The sequence below is a fragment of the Scyliorhinus canicula genome, chromosome 16, assembly GCF_902713615.1.
Source record: "Scyliorhinus canicula chromosome 16, sScyCan1.1, whole genome shotgun sequence".
NCBI lineage: Eukaryota > Metazoa > Chordata > Chondrichthyes > Carcharhiniformes > Scyliorhinidae > Scyliorhinus > Scyliorhinus canicula.
In genome coordinates this window covers 139,173,203-139,193,333 of record NC_052161.1, presented here as the reverse complement: position 1 = coordinate 139,193,333, position 20,131 = coordinate 139,173,203, and the positions used below count along the sequence as shown (strand labels likewise).

The window sequence follows — 20,131 nt, the reverse complement described above, 5'->3', positions numbered from 1 at the left end:
CCCCCCACCCCCCCCCCCCCCCCACTTACCCACCCACCCACCCTGCCAAAGTCATGACTGTTTCCCCTTGCCACACACCAGAGCCCGCCGATCAGTGGGCCCCGATCGCAGGCCAGACCCCTTCAGAAGCACCCCCCCCCCAGTTAAGGAGCCCCCCCACTCCACAAGCCGCCCCCCCGAGCGTTCCTGCAGAGTTCCGCCGGCAGCGACCAGGGGTGAACGCCGCTGGCGGCACTTGCCGTGTCGGAGCGGCTGCTTTGCCCAGCCGGGTCGGAGAATCGGCGGCCCCGCCGATCCCAGTGGCCGGCGCTGCGCCAAACGTCGCAGCGCAAATGGCGCCGATTCTCCGCACCTCGGAGAATTGCGCGCCGGCATTGGGGCGCCGTGGCGCGGTTGCTCCGATTCTCTGGCCCGGCGCGGGGCTCAGAGAATCGCCGCCCCCGTGTCTGCGTGGGTTTCCTCCGGGTGCTCCGGTTTCCTCCCACAGTCCAAAGGCAGGTTAGGTGGATTGGCCAGGCTAAATTGCCCTTAGTGACCAAAAAATTTAGGAGGGGTTATTGTGTTACGGGGATAGGGTGGAAGTGAGGGCTTAAGTGGGTCGGTGCAGACTCGATGGGCCAAATGGCCTCCTTCTGCACTGTATGTTCTAATGCTCTGATGAGGCAGGAACATAGAGGCATCAAGCTACTGCAGTGGGAGAGTTGGAGTACTGAGGGGGTGATCTTTAATACACCAAACGGCCATGAACAGGAGTTTCCTTAGACCAACTAGGCCGGATTGACACTACATATGGACCAGCTGTGAGGAAGCCCCCCCCCCCCACTTCCCCCCCGGGGTTCCCCAGCTTCATTCTTCACGTTGACCTTTCCTTGACTCCGGTTTGTTCCTTGCAGAATGACGACACCGTGGGAAACATGGCTGCTGCTACCAGCTCCTCAGCCATGAGCTCAACACCCAACATGATGGACACAGAAACGGAGGAGTACATGGACTACCCTGTGGGTACGAGCCCCGCTGGCCTATCGTCTGAGTCATCAGTGCCAGACCGAAGCTGCACCAGCACACCCATTGGGAATGAAAGCAGTACAGCTGGTGAGCTTCCTAACTAGCCGTGTCCCTCTGTAATGGAATATTGAAGTAGGGAAGGTCCTGCATCACAATCACCTTGAGAGATCTTTTCGTCGGTATGTAAAGCAGGTTCCTAGGATGACAATAGAACCTTGAAGATGGGTATTCAGATAAATCAGATCTGAAATAAAAACAGAAAATGATGAAAACTCTCGTCGGCCCAGGCAGCTTTTGGGGTAAGAGAAAGGAAGAGAAACGACGGATGAGATAATAACTCCGTGCAAGTGGACGGGTAATCAGTGAGTTAAAAATCTCACTCAGGGTTTCAGGTCAATGTCCTTACCCCAGGACTGGAAGAAGTTAGAAATCTGACAGGATTTGAGCATTCAGAGGCACTGAGGGAGGGTTGGCGGACCGAATAACAAAAGGGAAAAGGATTGGGTGGAAGACAGGAACAATTAAATGAACAACAAAACTATTAGCAGCATTGTGTAGGACCCCAAAAAATGGAAGCAGTTGCTTGCGATCGGGAATGATTGAAGCGGATGTTGATTCTGGAAGTGCCGATAGATGAATAGAGTCAGAGACAATTGTAGCACAAAGACAGGCCTTTCGGCCTATTGTCGGTTAAATTCTGGAGCCAGGCTCTTTTCACTGCGTATCTGTCCAGGCTGGAACTGAGCCACTATCGCCTGAACACTCCAAGGCGCCTGGAGTGTTGAGAATCTACTTACAGCAGAGGCCAGTCAGTAAATTGAGGTCCTCCCACAACACAGAACACAGACCTATTGGCCACGGACGTGTTTTCTTTTGGGAGCCGTTAGTTGACAATGATTTCTCCCAGCCTTTCACCATCCAACAAGAGAGAGTGAGAAAAACGGTAAATGGAAAGATCTGTGTATTTTAATACCTCATGTTTGCAAAAGAAAAAGAACAGAGCAGGTGCACACAACCACGCCAGCTGTAGAACGTGCATTGTCCTCACTGTTACGAGTTTAAGTTGACAGATTTGACTGCTTCTCCATTTTCATCTTATTTTCCACTGTGGTGCTTGCATGTGATTTCATTTCAGTTTTGTTTTTGTTTCTTTCCTTCTGCTTTTCTGAATGTTCCTTTAGGCTGTCCGGTTGCTACTGCTGCTGACGCTGCCCACAATGCATCATCTCCATCCTTCCCACCAGTCCTGCTCAGATCTGCCCCTCCTCCTTCACTGCCATTCCTGCTTCCTCCATCCTGTCTCTCATACTCTCTACTCAGCGCGACTCTTGGAACTGCCCGGAATGTTGTCCTACCGACCAGCACGCCCCGTCTCAGTCCGATCATTGCTGCTCCCACTCCGATTAAAAGCGATGTCCCAATAGTACAAGATGCTGCAGGTATTCTTCAACTCAGGTTTGATTAATCGAAACGACTGCAGGGGCTCGTGGTGAAATGTAACCAAAATGTCTTATTAATCATTGCTTTCAGGCGACCGAGCAACCATCGAAGGGGTCTCTTCCAATGTGGCCAGATCCATGGGTCAGTTAAAGGGTCTCTTGGGTTGTGAATGGCCTATAAGTGCTAACGCTGGCCTGCCTCAGTCTAGTCTGTTGCAGACAGTAACCCCTAGTTATGATAAAAATGGGAGGCATTCAGTTTGGGGCATAGTGATGAAGGTGTGCACTGGTTCACTGAAGGGAATGATTGAACCTGAACCTCTGCTGAACACCTTGAATCATGGTTAAACTGTCAGCGCTGCAGGCAAGATAGGGATTGGATGGCACACTGACAGTAACCACACACAGTTCTATTCAGATCTGTCGGGATGTATAGAAAACCTAGAGCTGGATGCTTCGCTGGCGTGGTTCTCCGTTTCGTCCGCGCGCACCCACACCCGGGGATTTACCGACGGCGTGGGGCCGCCCACAATGGGAATCCCCATTGGCTGGCTGGCAGGATGGAAAATCCCACCCCCAACCTATCAACTCGTTCTGTGGAAACATGTATCAGAATCTTAATCATTGTCTGTTGGTCCCAGTCTTCAGAAAGGTACTCTATAATAATAATAAAGCGACATTAAGCTGGGTTTATACCAAGTTACTAGCACAATAATGTGTCCAGCACTACACAGAGCAGGGAACAGTGGCATAGTGGTAATGTTGCTGATGTAGTACCCCAGAGGCTCAAACTATTCTCTGGGGACAAGGATTTAAATTCACCCACAGCAGCTGGTGAAATCTGGATTCAATTAATATAATCGGGAATTGAAAGCGAGCTTCGGGAAATGGTGATCAGGAAACTATCATTGATGGTGGTAAAATGCCTTTTTGGGATGGAAATCTGCCATCCTTGACTGGTCTGGCCAGATTGTGACTCCAGATTGTCCCTCAGCCGCCCCTCTGAAATGGCAGCCACTCAATTCACGGGCAATTAGAGATGAGCAACAAATGCTGACCACGTGCCATGAAAGAATGCAGAATAAAGGAAAGAATCAAATAGCAATCTAGATTTCACAGGGAGGTTTGGAGAGGGAGGCTAATAACATGGTGGGAAGATATTTTCACAAAGTCTTTGTGGAGAAGGAGGGAGGGAAGTGGAGGAGATTGGAGGGGAGAGCTGAATGGAAGCTCATCCACTGGAAGTTTGAGCAGAGGATCGGTCGAGAATTGGTTTACAAAGACTGAAAGTCAGGGGACGTGATTTAACTAAATTGGAACAAAGACTCATAGGGAGCACATTTAGCCATGTGTTTCCTGGCACTCACAGCAGCAATAAACAGAACTGGCTTGGTTATAGAAGATAGAGAGTAGCGGTGGAAGGGTACTTTTCTGAATGGAGAGCTGTAGCTAGTGGTGTTCCGCAGGGATCAGTGCTGGGACCTCTGTTGTTTGTGGTACACATAAATTATCTGGAGGACAATGTGGGTGGTCTGATTAGTAAATTTGCGGATGACATGAAGATTGGCGAAGTTGCTGATAAAGATTGTCAGAGGATACAACAGGATGGAGATAGATTGGAGACTTGGGCACAGAAATGGCATGTGGAGTTTAATCCGGACAAATGCGAGGTGATGCATTTTGGAGGATCAAATCGAGGTATGAATTATACTGTAAATGGCAGAACCCTTCAGAACATTAACATACAGAGGGATCTGAGCGTGCAGGTCCACAGTTCCCTAAAAGTGGCAACATAGGTGGTCAAGGTGATTAAGAAGGCATATGGCATGCTTACCTTCATCAGCCGGGACATTGAGCATAGGAGTTGGGAAATCATGTTGCAGTTGTATAAAACCTTGTTTAGGCTGCATTTGGAGTATTGCGAGCAGTTCTGGAGAGAGGGCAAAGGAGGTTGACCAGGATGTTGCCTGGTCTCGAGGGTGTTGGTTATGAGGAGAGGTTGAATAAACTAGGGCTGTTTTCACTGGAAAGACGGAGGCTGAGGGGAGACGTGATAGAGATCTATAAAGCTATGAGAGGCGTAGACAGGGTGGATAATCAGAGGCTTTTTCCAAGGGTGGAAGTGTCAATTACAAGGGGTCAATTTCAAGATGAGGGGGACAGTTTGAGGAAGTTGTGCGGGGTACGTTTTTCACACAGAGAGTGGTGGGTGCCTGTGAGTGGAACGCGCTGCCAGAGGACGTGGTGGAAGCAGCACATTAGCAACATTTAAGAGGCATCTGGATGGGTCCATGAATAGGGAGGAAATAGAGGGATACTAGTCAGGGCAGAAGGTTTTGTTTAGTTAGGGCATCATGATCAGCACAGGCTTGGAGGGCCGAAGGGCCTGACCCTGTGCTGTACTTTTCTTTGTTCCTTGTTCTTTGAGAAATCTGATGGTTATATCCCCTTCCCCAATGGGAAACAGAAGTGAGAACAGGATCAGAATTGGCTATGATCATGTACCCACTGAACTGACTAGATTATTGTACGGAGAGCTGGCATTGGCCCGATGGGCTGAATGGTTCCCATCTGTGCCGCAATGACCGTATCTTACTACAATTACACAAGACATTAGTGATGAAAGCTCAGTGGCCTGGTTCCTGAGATGAAGAGACCCAGTAGACTAGGCCTACATTCCCTGGAGTTTCGAAGAGTGTGAGGTGATCCAGTTGCAACATGTACAATTCTTAAGGGGCTTGACAGGGGGTAGATGCTGAGAAAATGGTCAGAGAGTCGAGGACACGGGGTCACAGTCTCAGAATAAGGGGTCGGCCATGTACGACTGAGATGAGGTGAGATTCCTTCACTCAGAGGAAGGCGAACCTTTCGAATTCTCTACTCCATGGTGATGTGGATGCTCCATCATTCAGTATTCTCAAGTCAAAGGTTGATAGATTTGGGAGTGCGGGGAGGTGGAGTTGAATTGGAAGATCAACCACGATCGTATTCAGTGATGGAGCAGGTTTGAGGGCCCTAATGACCCACCCCAGCTCGAATGATCTTCTTCTCCGGTTGAAGCTTATTGTCTAGGCTCCATTGCGAAGTGTAATTACTGAACCCATGGACCATCATAGACAGGTTGGGCTGAATGGCCAGCCTTTATGCTGTACCGTCTGTATAAAGCATTGCTGTCCCACAACCTTAACAACAGGACGGCACCATTGGGTGAGGAGGGGAAACAGAGAGAGGACAATGTTGCAGTATGGTGAAAAAAGGCAAATAGCATCAGAACAGAATGAGTTCTCGTGTGCTGCTGTGTATTTACTGAATGTGTATATCAACACTCCTGATCACTACAACAGAAACACCCCCAGCAACACACCCAAACCTCTGGAGTGCTCACGGAAACCTCCTGTGGTATTTGTGACAAAAATGTCAAAACGAGCTGCCTACGCAGTATTACAATAATGGTTAAATACAGAATGTATTAAAACCTTCAGCCAAATGTTAAGCAAATGTTGAGAGTGAGTTATTATTATCTGTGTTTACGGCAGAGGGAGAAAGGACACAAGCTTTGCTATATCATTTCATAAATGATTAAAATTTCCATGAAAATATCACCCTAACACCAGCCCTTTGGCAATGGCTGGAACCAGTAGAGTTCAGGAATACAATCCATTACTCTCTTCACCCAAGCCAATATTTCACTGCATCAAGACACCAGATATTGAAGTTCTTTCGTTTAGCAACCAGGCTTCCATACGCCCTTCATTCTGGAAGATCATAGTAATTTTATGCTGTTCTTAAAGGCAGAATGTACATTTATACTTCTTCCAATCACTTTCCTTAGCACTTATTGCAAAGTATTTCCCAACCAATAAATGAGGCTTTTTTGACATGCGGTCATTCCTGTTATTTGGGCAGATGTCAATTTGCAAACAGCAAAGGAGTTGGATCACCAAATAATCTCCAGTGTTTTCCCTTGAGATTGGGGCACCGCTGTCTAAGATGGCATTTTATTGCCCACTGCCTTGGGACGGTGTTGATGGGACATCCTTTTTGAATCCTTTGCTAAAGTTGCTGCCACAGTGCTGTTAGGTGGGGAGTTGTGGTATTCTGACCCAGTGGTGATGAAGGAACACTCAATGTACACCCACATTGGGATGATGTGTGTGTAACTTGGTGATGTTCCCATACGCCTGCCTCCATTGTCCTTCCAGGAGGTGGAGTTTGCATGTTTGGGAGGTTCTTTTGGAGAGGCCTTGGCAAGTTGCCACTGCGCATCCTATAGCTGCTTCAGACTCATGCCTCAGTGCACCAGTGCTGGAGGGGCCAGTGCTGGAGGGACCAGTGTTGGAGGGACCAGTGTTGGAGGGCCCAGTGCTGGAGGGGCCAGTGCTGGAGGGGCCAGTGCTGTAGGGACCAGTGCTGGAGGGACCAGTGCTGGAGGGGCCAGTGCTGGAGGGGCCAGTGTTGGAGGGCCCAGTGCTGGAGGGACCAGTGTTGGAGGGGCCAGTGCTGGAGGGACCAGTGCTGGAGGGGCCAGTGTTGGAGGGGCCAGTGCTGGAGGGGCCAGTGCTGGAGGGGCCAGTGTTGGAGGGCCCAGTGCTGGAGGGACCAGTGCTGGAGGGGCCAGTGCTGGAGGGGCCAGTGCTGGAGGGGCCAGTGCTGGAGGGGCCAGTGCTGGAGGGCCCAGTGCTGGAGGGGCCAGTGCTGGAGGGGCCAGTGTTGGAGGGCCCAGTGCTGGAGGGGCCAGTGCTGGAGGGAGTGCATGTTTAACGAGCTGGATTGCGTTATGTTCAGGAAACTTATTGGACAAGGCACCGGGGTATTGTTCCTCAAAGTACTATGGAGGGCAGATGGGAGGTGAGTTTATGACTTGGATGGGAATTGGAGGGGGATTGGATCAGTTTGTTAAGACATTTCGCTGTTGTAAATTATGAGAGGTCAGGACAGATTGGGGAGAAATTGTTCCCGTTGGTGGAAGGTTTGGCGAAGAAGCAATGGCGTCACGAGAAAAACCTTTTTCACACGGCGTGTGATTAGGATCTGGACTATGGGCAGCACGGTAGCACAGTGGTTAGCACAGTTGCTTCACCGCTCCAGGGTCCAAGGTTCGATTCCCGGCTTGGGTCACTGTCTGTGCGGAGTCTGCATGTTCTCCCCGTGTCTGTGTGGGTTTCCTCCGGGTGCTCCGGTTTCCTCCCACAGTCCAAAGGGTGGATTGGCCATGATAAATTAGTGTTCATAAAAATGTCAAGTGGGGGTTACGGGGACGGGGTAGATATATGGGCTTCAGTAGGGTGCTCTTTGTAAGGACCGGTACAGACTCGATGGGCCGAATGGCCTCCTGTACTGTAAATTCTATGATTCTACACAACTTGAGAGTGTGGTGGTGGCAGGTTCAATTGAGGCATTCGAGAGGGAATTGGATTATTATTTGGACAGGAAGGAAGGGTAGGAGCTAAGGGAGCCCTGCTACATGAATTGCTTATTTGGAGAGCCAGCACAGACGCGAGGTGCTGAATGGCCTCGTTGTGCACTGTAACCTTTCTCTGATTCTATGCTGTCACTTCAGTTGGCAACCTGAGTCTGTCTCGCCCAGAATGATAAGGAGAACGAGAGTTCCCTCTTTATGTGAGCTGTGTGGTTCATTCCTGAAATAAATAGCTGCCTCCCAGGCACGGATCCAAATCTATAAACGGACATTAAGACTGGAAATGTTACACAGAAAGTCCATGTAAAGACAGGCTGGCGTATGAAGGAGCTAACATTGGGATTAATGCATTGAGCTCGTTTAATTTTTCTTGACAAGTAGATGAAATGCCCTGTTTTCATGGCAATTTATAACCAGCTAAGGGAATTGTAGGAAAATAGCCCACAGCTCCCATCTTACGCCATCGCCACAATGAAATTAAACATATTGCAAAATATTGTTAAATTCTGATTCAGTGTTAGAGGAAAATCATATTTATTAGTTATTGAACATACTTGAAGCCAGGTTCAATATTTTGACCAAACCTGGATATATATAACTGAAATAAATCCTGCAGAATTAAAGTTACAAGAAGTCAGCCATTTCAATAGAGTGTAAAATCTACACACTAACTAAATTGATTTGAATGTTGTTTTTTTTTGTGGAAATTAGAAGGTAGATCAAAGAGCTTCGAACTAATCACAAACTAACGTAAAGTCTGAACTTTGCAGCATTCACAATCCATTTGTGTTTTGAAATGCCAATTGATTTAAGGTGTGAAGCTGTTCGACAGGGATATTTGTACAAATTCAATATTGGTTTTCACCATCAATTTCTACAGTAATGTGCCAAACTCTAAAGTTGTGTTTGGCGGTGGTGTTTCAGTCAAACACCATCCCTCACTCTCAGTCTAACTGGGCTAGTGTGAACAACAGCTGTTTTTGGAACTCAAACTCTTGCCATTTTAGGGATTTTATTTGAACCATTTCAATTCCTTCCCCCTTCTGTCACTGTTGTGCGAATACCTTGAAATATTCTCTTTCATTAAGATCACTAAAGTCAGATTACTTCTTGGTTGGTTAAGAAGCTCCCCTTGCTTGAGGACCATTACCGGTTTGTCAGCGTTTTAGCGAGCAAACAATGGGCTTGGTATTCCCTCTTGATTAATGGATTAATATTAATAATTAGCATAGGTATTTCCAGATCAATGTTAAACATGTCCAGGCAATACTTCCTAGCAGCACATATTGCTATACTTTTACTAGAATTGATAATGATGGAGATTATGGCCCCATTGTTGGAGGGGATGATATTTGTGCTACGGGGTTACTTTCTACGTTCATTGGGTGCCAAAAGTGGAAATGTTGTTGATTCCCATGTCCACTCAGCGTTACCTGGCATGTCACGTTCCTCTAACCCTGAATATGATCACGACATCTCAGCCCTGAGCTTAAAGTCGAGTCTGACTCCTCGGGCCCTGTTAGATGTAAAGGATCCACGGCACTGTTGGTAGCTGAGCAAGAGAATCCTCCCAATGTCTCGCCCAATCGTCATCTCCAAACCAGCACCACCAAAGCAGATTATCCAATCATTTATCTCGTAGTTTTTTGTGGGATCCGCCTCTTTGCAAATGGGTTTTTACTACATAGCAACAGTGACTACACATCAAAAGTACTTCATTTGGCTACAGAGCACTTTTGGACAACCCCGAGATTCCATATAAACGCATGGGCCGGGATTCCCCCCTACCCGGCGGGGCAGGGGGGGTCCCGGCGTGTTGGAGTGGCGTGAACCACTCCGGCGTCGGGCCTCCCCAAAGGTCCGCACCTTTAGGGGCCAAGCCCTCACCTTGAGGGTCTAGGCCCGCGCCGGAGTGGTTGGCGCTCCGCCGGCTGGCATGAACGGCCTTTGGCGCCCCGCCAGCCGGGGCCGAAAGGACTTCGCCGGCCGGCGTAAGTCCGCGCATGCGCCGGAGCGTCAGCAGCTGCTGACACCATCCCGGCGCATGGGCAGGGGAGGGGGTCTCTTCTGCCTCCGCCATGGTGAAGACCATGGCGAAGGCGGAAGAAAAAGAGTGCCCCCACGGCACAGGCCCGCCGGCCGATTGGTGGGCCCCGATCGTGGGCCAGGCCACCGTGGGGGCACCCCCCGGGCCAGATCGCTCCGCGCCCCCCCAGGACCCCGGAGCCCGCCCGCACCGCCAATCCCGCCGGTCAGGTAGGTGTTTTGATTTCCACCGGCGGGAGAGGCTTAACAGCGGCGGGACTTTGGCCAGAGAATCACCGTGGGGGCCCGCTGACCGGCGCGGTGTGATTCCCGCCCCCGCCGAATCTCTGGTGGCGGAGGATTCGGGACACGGCGGGGGCGAGGTTGCGCCGGCCCTGGCCGATTCTCCGATCTAGCGGGGGGGGGTCGGAGAATCCTGCCCATGTTTTCCTTTCTGGATTTCCGGGGTTGGGGTCTCCCAATCTCCCACCGTAAGTTTATTGGGAGCTCGGGAGACTGGAAGAAATATTGTCCGCGGCCATTTCTGCCATTTTCCAGGGGGTTCTGCCCATCTCCAACTGGGAATTCCATTCCACGAGAATCAATCCAGAGAGCACCAGATGTTTCCTGGCACGAAAATTCTTTGGGATAACAGGAGAAGACGGAAGCAAGATCCGTCGGACTATCCAAATTGGATAAATATTTGAAGAGTAAAAGTTGGAGGGCTGTGGGGAGAGAGCAGGGGAGCGTGGGGCTAGTCCGAAGAGCCAGAGCAGAGCGCGATGGGCCAAATGGCCTCCTGTGTGATTTCATGATATGATCACCAAAAAATCCTTTAACGTGGTCTTGAGAAATGAAGGAAAGAGATTGTCTTGGGATTTAAAGAGTCAGATGTCTGCATTGATTGATTAATTCAGCAGTTGACTGTTAGCCGAGGCATGGCTGAGAATTGAACTTGCTGCAGATCCGGCGAGTTTGAGTGTCAGCCAGGCCCCGGAGCACGTGGCCTGGAATGACCAACGACGCAGGAAAGCAGCTTTCTCGCTGAGGCTGCCTTTCAGCTCACAGATTCTGCTGAAAGTTAAAGTGAAGCGCTTTTGTTTGTTTATGTCCCAACGCACACTATTCCTTCAGGATGACAGCTGGTGTTGACACGTGTAACATTAGGGACATTATCCCCGTCAGGTAACAATGAGGGCGTGTTGTCAACATTTCCAGTACCTCTGGGGCTTCTCATCTCTTTTCCCTTTTTAAAAAATCGGTACTTGTTGAAGCTAACAGCTGTCTCCATTAACTAAACAAACACTCAAACTTCCCCATTGCACCTGAATTCACACTAGCGTGTTTATTAGTTGTTTTATGAGCCGCGTGGCATTGGAAAGACAGTTGCCATGACGATTTTCAGGTTTGTTTAAGAACTATACAGAATCATGTGGTGCAAGAGGCCATTCAGCCCTTTGAAAAAGCTATCCCATTAGCCCCGCTCCCCTCCTCTTTCTCCACGGCCCTGACAAATTTAATCTTCAAGCAGATATCCAATTCCTTTTTTGGGAACATGAACTTGCAACCACTGCCCTTGTAGGCCGTGAATTCCAGATCATTATCAGCATTTCTTCAATTCACTCTTGTGGTGAATGTAACGTAGTAATTCACACTGTATTTACCAATACCATTGTAAGCGCAGTAGCGTTCTCCGACCACTAGGGGGAGTAGCTCTGGGAATGCTCAGGAGTTTGTACAAGGCTCCAGCCTTGGCTCCGCCTACGACTCCTCCCCCTTGACTGCTGTATAAATAACCGTGTCCAGAGCCAGCCTGCAGTTCATCAAGAGTTCAATGGGTAACAGGCTGGCTCTGTAGTAAGTAGATTAAAACCACTGTTCATATCTTAAAGCACGTGTCTCGTGAATTGATGGTTCCATCAACTCTTCTGGTGAAGAATTGTAAAGTGGTTAGTTAAGTGTAAATGGTGGCAACGTATATGCACGCGGCTCATTCTCTTTTCTCTCAATTGTATATTTATTAATTCTTGTCGCCTGTGCCGGCCCTCCAATGTGGGTGTAGCAGTGCGTTGCTTACGGTGCGGGAAAAACGATCCAGATATTGAAACGTCATAAAATAAAAACAGAAAATGCTGGAAACACTCCAGCAGCATCTGTGGAAAAAGAAACATCTCCTGTCGACGGCCTATAAAATGAGATATAAAATGATCTTCTATCGCACAGTTCTGAAATTAAATTAAATTTCCTAAAAGAAAATTTAGTTCCTGATGGGCAAACGATCATGAAAGAATTGCATTTTTTGGGGGGGGACACCTTTATGATCTTGGAATCCCTACGATGCAGAAGGAGGCCATTCAGCCTATTGAGTCTGCACCGACCCTTTGAAAGAGCTCCCCACCTTGGCCCAATCCCCGTCCCATCACACTAAGGGGCAATTTAGCATGGCCAATCCACCTAACCTGCACATCTTTGGACTGTGGGAGGAAACCGGAGCACCCGGAGGAAACCCACGCAGACACGGGGAGAAAGTGCAGACTCCGCACAGACAGTCACCTGAGGTCGGAATCGAACCCCGGTCGCTGGCGTTGTGAGGCAGCAGTGCTAACCACTGTGCCACCATGCTGCGCCTGTCCTTAGAATGTCCCAAAGCAGTTCGCAGGTAGTGAAGTATTTCTGACGTAGAGCCATGTTGCCGAGGTGAACGTTGCAGAATTTTGATCACCATTGCCTTTCAAGGAAGTGTCTCAGCCACTTCAGCCAGGTCTCCAGATAACGGTGGTCTGTATTGTCGGATTGAGCTTAGTGGCCTCAGAATTGGCCGAGCAAGCCACAAAGATAACATAGAACATACAGTGCAGAAGGAGGCCATTCGGCCCTTCGAGTCTGCACCGACCCACTTAAGCCCTCCCTTCCACCCTAACCCAATAACTCCTTCTAACCTTTTTGGACACTAAGGGCAATTTAGTGTGGCCACTCCACCTCCACCTGCACGTCTTTGGACTGTGGGAGGAAACCGGAGCACCCAGTCTGGCTCAGGCAGGATTGTGATTCAGATAAATGTCATTGACGTAAAGGGATATGGGGCTGGTGTGAGGAAAAAGGCATTGAAGTGGATGATCAGCCTTGATCGTATTGAACGGTGGGACAGGCTCAATGGGCCGAATGGTCTCCTGCTCCTTTGTACTCAAGAATGAAGAAACCTGACAGCTTCTTCCATTTGCCTCCCTAAAGTGCTTCCAAAAACAGACATGGTCGGTTCTCTCATTCTCCTTCCCTCAGTGACAATAACTCTCTATTTACACTACCCTGCTTACCAAGTAGACAATTGCAACATTATTGACAGACACATAATCCAGTCAACTGACCAGCATGGATATATAGGGTTAGACGAAGCTCGTGTGGGGCATAGATCAGTTAGGTTGGATGATCTATTTGGTTGCTGTCCAGTTCTTTGTGTTATTTAGTATAATTTGTGCCATTTCTTTTGATTTCGACAATCCATCGGTTAATGTCCCCACTGATGTTTCTGGCAGGAAGATATGTTTGCGTTACTAACTTTAATGCAGTCGTCACGCTCTCAAATGCGCCCAACACCAGTTAAAATTGGACTGTAGAAGTGTAATCTCTTCATGTTTCTCTTTTTCTACTTCCAGGGAATACGATTTCGCTCCCAACTGCTTCTGGTGCAAAGAAAAGATTCTGGATCATCGAAGATATGTCTCCCTTTGGCAAGCGGCGCAAGACAGCCTCTTCTCGAAAGATGTTGGATGAAGGAATGATGCTTGAGGGCTTCAAACGCTACGATCTCTATGAAGACTGCAAAGATGCCTCTTGCCAGTTCTCACTGAAGGTTACCCACTACCACTGCACCCGGGAGAATTGTGGCTACAAGTTCTGTGGCCGAACCCACATGTACAAGCACGCCCAGCACCATGACCGAGTGGACAACCTGGTTCTCGATGACTTCAAACGCTTTAAGTCCTCGCTGCGCTGCTATTTTGCGGACTGTCAATTTTCAGGAAACAGCACCCACTTCCATTGTCTGCGCTGTGGCTTCCGCTGTACTGACAGTACAAAGGTAACCGCCCATCGGAAACACCACGGCAAGCAAGATGTGATCAGTGCTGCTGGGTTCTGCCAGTTCAGCTCGAGTGTGGACTGCGAGGTCCCTGACTGTAAATACAAGCTGAAATGCTCCCATTTCCACTGTACCTACCCTGATTGTAAACACACTGTTGTGGGTATGTCTCAGATGGACTCTCACAAGCGCAAGCACGAAAAGCTGGAACGTGGCGAGATGACCTCCATCTCACCCACCCGCGAGGTCATGCACAGCACAAGCGCCACGATGGAGTATGATTCCCAGGGATCTTCCCTCAACCTGGACGGATCCCTCAACCTCAGCACCAACGTAGATGGCTCCCTCTTCTTCCTCAGAAACGCTGCTGGCATCGGATTGAACGACTCACTGGATCTGAGCGCAAAGCCCCACGAGGGCGTCTCAGTCGCTGGGGCGGCTCAAGAGGACGTCACCGCGACGTCCGGCGACGCCGAAGATGATAACGACATGACACAGGATGAAGAACTAAACGAAGATGATGATGATCTCAACACGGACTCTGATAGTACCCATGGAACCATGCCCGAGAATGTGGACATGAGTGAAAAAGATGACGCAACAGGGCTGTAGCTGGGGCAACCGTTCTCCCCGCCCCCTCGCCCCCACGCCCCCCTTCCCATATAAAGAGTCTGTTCTCTATATACTTGTTTAAATTATCTGGGATGACAATTTTCCTTAATGAAAAAATGTAGTAGAATTAACCACAAGAACTCTCCAGGCGCTGTAATATTTAAGAGGCCTGACTGGGAGGTAACCTTGGTGCCTCATTCAGACCAGCTCTGCATTAGAGACTTTCTCAGCTTCCTCCACCCACAGTGATGCTTCCAGATCAGCCGACAATGGCGGGACAGACCCCTCAACAAATGAAATAATCACCAATAGAGATGAACAAAACGATTAGCTTCAGATGGTATGTGAAGAGGAGATAGCAGCAGTAGGAAAAGAGTTTGTTCCTGAAAGATGTTTACAGCCCGACCAACATAATTAAACCCTTTTAATATGCAGGGAAATCTAAAAATGTATAATCCGACATTTCTGGAGTTGGACATCATGTAATATTTGGGTATTACCTTTGCTACTGAAAACTCCTTGGTTGTGTGTGTGCATGTCTGCTAGATTTTATTGTTTTCATTTTGGTATTTAAAAACAAAAACAGTATATGATACCGAGAATCCTAAGCAGTTTTGAGCTGTTGTGTACATTATGGTTATGGCAGAGTGTGTAAAGAAAGAACTTAGAAAGGCAGTTCTAAATCGGCTCTTTCTGCATTCAGCCCCACCGTCACCTCTGGAACCAAACTGGGAGTGGTGAGGAGATAAAAACGTGTAAAATCATTTCCTATCGGTAAATCACCAAGCGTTTAGTCGACTGCAGACTGACCAACGCTTATCGTGTAACATGTGTTTGCGCTCAAAAACGAATGAAGTTTAATTTCTGCTCTTCCATTAATTTATTTTGTTTTGAAGGTTTTCTCTCTCTCTCGCTCTCCCAAGAACTTTCTTACTCTGGAGTTGGGCCGTATCATCCCAAGCCACTTGCTAATCTCAGAGCTCCTTCCATTCCATTCCTTTTGTTTGTTTTTGGGCTGTTTCAGAATGATCTTTCTTTTACCATTGTAAAGAAGCATTGTGGCTTCTAAAAGCTTTCTCCATTTAGTTCTTGTTTTCTAGATAGATTGAGGACATTTCACGGAAGATTATTTTTTTATATTTAAAGCAGAAATCAATATGACTATTGTGGATACTTTGGGGCCTAGCATTGGTGATGTTGTTTGCAAATAATTTGCCTTCACATTGAATCTGACTCCTCACCCTTTTGAGGCTTAAAGCTGTGGTATCTCTGCTTAAAGGCGCGAGCTTGAATTTCTGCTTAGTGAGTTTCTGATCAAAGAGGAACTTTTCTGTTTGTGTTTAAGATTATTTAAAAGCAGGGCCTCTGTATCTTTCAAACTGAATACAGAATATTACTCTCAAGTTGAAAGCAATTACAGGAAACAAATGAGAAGTTGTATTGTTGAGCAACTCTTATTTGTCAATTTTTCAATGCACACTAACGGGTGAACATCCCTTCTGTCTGAAAGTTTGACTGGAGAAATGTAGTTACTCTGTTCCATCAAAATTAGCCAGCAAGTTGCTGTACCGTGTCTGAAGATGTTTGGTTGACGTTAGATGCTTTTATTTTAGAATTGTCCGACACAGAGCAAGGCCATTCAGTCTATCGTGCCTGTCCTTGGCTATCCAATTAATCCCACTCTTTCTGTAATGGCCCCAGTGATTTTTGCCTTTGTATTGAATTCAGCCTGGGGAGGGTCATGTCCGTGTCCACTCCCTTGGTTTTGCACAGCAGATGAGGAAACCAGTCTCTATATTTTTTGGACTTCACTTTCAATTCAGAGTTTGACATTGGAGATAAGTGTGACCATTGCCCATATTTATAGAACTCAAACCAGCTCCCAATATTGCCCACACATGTTAGTCGGTCACACTGACAGAAGGAAGAAGCTTGTTTCCACAATAACATTCAGCCGGTCCAGGGGACATCCTTGACCACCTTTGGCAATTCCTAAATCCTGTAATTGTACCTTTTAAAGTTCATTGCTCCCCCTTCTGCAGCCCCGTGATGAGTCCGGATGCTTGTTCTGCTAATTGTATAGATTTGCAGTCCAGACACACTTCCGTGGCAGATTAATGACAGCCATTTCCACCTTTACTGGAAGCTCAGGCATTCACTGTTCAGCTAAAGGCGTCAGTTTAACACCTCATTAGTCTCTAACTAGTGGAGTTTAGCCAGTGTAAATGTCTATAAAATTCTGTTCTTGTAAATATACCAATTCCTTTCTAAATAAATTTGTTTTAGCGTTTAAGTCCTCCTAAGTATAGAGTCTGGACAGGAGTAATTCTAAACTTTCAATATCTTCAATCTGTTCAGGTGCAGCTCCAATGGCCAGGCTGTGCAGAATGCACCTTTGGGGAATCATCAGTTTACTCAGATCATCCTGATGTACTTTGACTCAATAACTTTTAATTTGGTCAAATCATGTGGAGTAAAAAGGGGATATTGTATAGATTAGCGTCCGAAATTTAAAGGAATTATACTGCAGCCTTGAGCCTCAAAAGTCTACCAAGTTGTTGTTCTTGATCTGCAGTGAGGAAGGAAATGTCAGGTCACCTGTTGTGAAGACACCCTGTCACATTTACAGTGAGCATGGTGTTCACTTACTAGAGAGGAGAGGGGCTAACTGCTCAGGAAACTGCAGTCCCAGAAATCCCCAGGTATCCCAGTTCCTACTCTTCCTCATCTATTCCCCTTGGTGGGGGAACCAGGGGAACACGTAGGGTAGGAAATAGGAGGTTCCGAGGGGATTCCAGAGGAAATTCTTTCATCCAGAGGGCAGGGGGGTGGGTGTCTGGAATTCACTGCCTGAAAAGGTGATAAAGGCACACGCCCTCAGAACACTTAAAAAGTGCTTGCTCCATTGTATGTAGGTTCTGGCACGTCAAGTGCACATCCAAGAGCCTGGAATTTGGGGTAGGCTAGGTGGCTCCATGTAAGGCCAGTGTGGGTCTGATGGACCGAATGGCCTCCTTCAGTGCTGTACATTTCTCTGATCTACAACTGCCCTTCACTATCATCCAAAGTCATTGGACCAGCTTCCCCATTGGATACTGATGGCTTCCAGCCATGAATTAGCCACAATTGTCTCCAATTGAACATGGGGAACAGGTGGGAAAGTGGAGTTGAAGCCAAAGTTCGAACATTGATTGGGGGGGTGCAGGCTCGATGGGCTGAATGGTCTACTCTTGCTCCTGTTTCTTGCCAAAGGCATTTCCCCCAATCACAGGATCTGTCCTCTCAGCTCAAATTCCTTCCTCCCTCGTGGCCAATATCGGTTGGCATCATTCACAACCTGGCAACCTATTCAACCCCAAACCGAACCTCTGACCCTATCTCCATTTCATCATCTACCTCCACCCCTGCCTCAACCCAGCCCAGATTCCCTCAAGGTCTGTCTCCAGCCCTCCACAAACTTCAGCTCCTGCAAAACTTTGACAATTGGATTGCAATCGGCTTCAAGACTCAACTTTTTAAAAAAAATAATTTTTATTCAAATTTTCTCAAAACAGAAAATTCTAAGAACACAAAAAAAGAAACAGAACCCCCCCCCCCCCGCCGTAAATACAAAAGAGAAACAATAAATTAACGCCCATCATTGTCAAAAAACAGATATTCAACCCAAAACAAAAACAAAGAGACGACCCCCCCCCCCCCCCTCCCTCCCCCCACCCCGGTTGCTGCTGCTGTTGACCTTTTGTTTTTACCGTTCTGCCAGGAGATCTAGGAATGGTTGCCATCTCCTGAAAAACCCCTGCACTGACCCCCTTAGGGCAAATTTCACCCTCTCCAATTTAATAAACCCCGCCATATCGTTGACCCAGGCCTCCACGCTTGGGGGCCTCGCATCCTTCCACTGAAGAAGAATCCTCCGCCGGGCTACTAGGGACACAAAGGCCAGAACACCGGCCTCTTTCGCCTCCTGCACTCCCGGCTCCACTGCAACCCCAAATATTGCGAGTCCCCAGCCTGGATTGACCCTGGATCCTACCACCCTCGATACCGTCCTTGCTACACCCTTCCAAAATTCCCCCAGCGCTGGGCATGCCCAGAACATGTGGACATGGTTTGCTGGGCTCCCCGAGCACCTATTACACCTGTCCTCGGTCCCAAAAAACCGGCTCATCCTTGTCCCGGTAATATGAGCCCTATGCAGTACCTTAAACTGTATGAGGCTAAGCCTCGTACACGAAGAGGAGGAGTTCACCCTTTCTAGGGCATCCGCCCACGTCCCCTCCTCAATCTCCTCACCCAGCTCCTCCTCCCATTTATCTTTCAGCTCCTCCACCGAGGCCTCGTCTACCTCCTGCATCACCTGGTACGCTTCCGAGATCCTCCCCTCCTCCAAGACTCAGCTTGACCACAGTTGACTCCCCACTATCTCCCAACAAGTTCTATTTAAAATTCAAACGCCTCCCCACCCCCACCCCCGCAACCACAACCGTGTTCAAATCACTTCCTTTAAATCAGTGCTTCCCAACAGCAATTGGAACTCAAGAGAGCAGGCCACAAAGTCACGGCCACAAAAAAAACAGCAAGGGATCCCAGAGCCTGTTAGAAATCAGTCCAAGCTGTGGAGAAGCCATTGCTGCATTGGAGCTGAAATCTTGTCCCTTGACCCCACTGGGGGTCACAACCCACAATCGCTTCCTGAGTTCACCCCTTCCCTATGCTCAGTAACCTCCTCCGCTCCTCCAGCCCATCCCAAATCAATCCAGCCCTCTGGTCTTTTGTGTACACCCCTCGCCTTCGCCATCACCATCACTGTTGGCAGCTATGCCCCCAGCCAGCAAGGTATTGAGTCCCCAATTCCCCGGCATCATCCTGGCATTTGTGTCTGATCCAAATTGGCGAGGAGACGTCACGCAGGAATGCCGCACAAATGCTGAATCAGCAAAGTGGGATTTTTTTGCGAGGCTATTTGGGACGTAGTCAAAGCTGTCAGCTCTAAACCGATTGATTCGGGGTTGGGGATGCAACGTGAAGCATTCTCGTGATGTCAGATTGGAGTGGTGTCTGACGGGAGCCAGCACGGAATAGAATCATTGTGTGAATTGGGAAAGGGATGAAATTGAGAATAAAAGTAAGAAAAGTCGCTGCAAGTAGCAAAATATTGTGTTGGGGACTGACAGCAAGTCAGGGCGGTCTAGGTAATGTGTTTTTCCTGAAAAACCGACTCAGAATAAAAGCAATCGTACACAAGAATCACAATATTGCAGATGCTGGAATCTGAAATAAAGATGCCGGAAACACTCAGGGGGGCATCCTCTGTGGAAAGAGGAACAATACTGCCTGTCACTCTGTCACACACCTCGTCTGTTCTTTCCCACCTCTGTACTCACTGTGGTAAACCACTGTTAGTGTGTTATATGTATTGTGGTAAACTGTGACTGTCCTACATGTATTGTGGTAAACCACTGCCTGATGGCTCCGCCTCCCCTCAGGCTCGGTATAAAGGTGGCTGACCTCCGGCCTTGCCCCATTTCGGGATCAGAGGCCAGGAGGCTTTCT

The 20,131-nt window shown here is 48.2% G+C and overlaps 1 protein-coding gene across 9 annotated transcripts in view; it reads left to right on the top strand.

The window, feature by feature from the left end:
- The window catches only part of casz1 (castor zinc finger 1), a 507,648-nt gene extending 489,476 nt beyond the window's left edge, over window positions 1-18,172 (top strand). For 8 of the 9 annotated variants that reach the window (XM_038773686.1, XM_038773688.1, XM_038773693.1 and 5 more), the window contains 3 exons: window positions 894-1,092; window positions 2,187-2,444; window positions 13,542-18,172. In XM_038773686.1, coding sequence (XP_038629614.1) covers window positions 894-1,092; window positions 2,187-2,444; window positions 13,542-14,578 — 1,494 coding nt within the window. In that variant the 3' untranslated portion in view covers window positions 14,579-18,172. The remainder of the gene's footprint in view (window positions 1-893; window positions 1,093-2,186; window positions 2,445-13,541) is intronic. The other variant, XM_038773694.1, reaches the window with a different exon arrangement.
- Window positions 18,173-20,131: the final 1,959 nt, after the last annotated feature.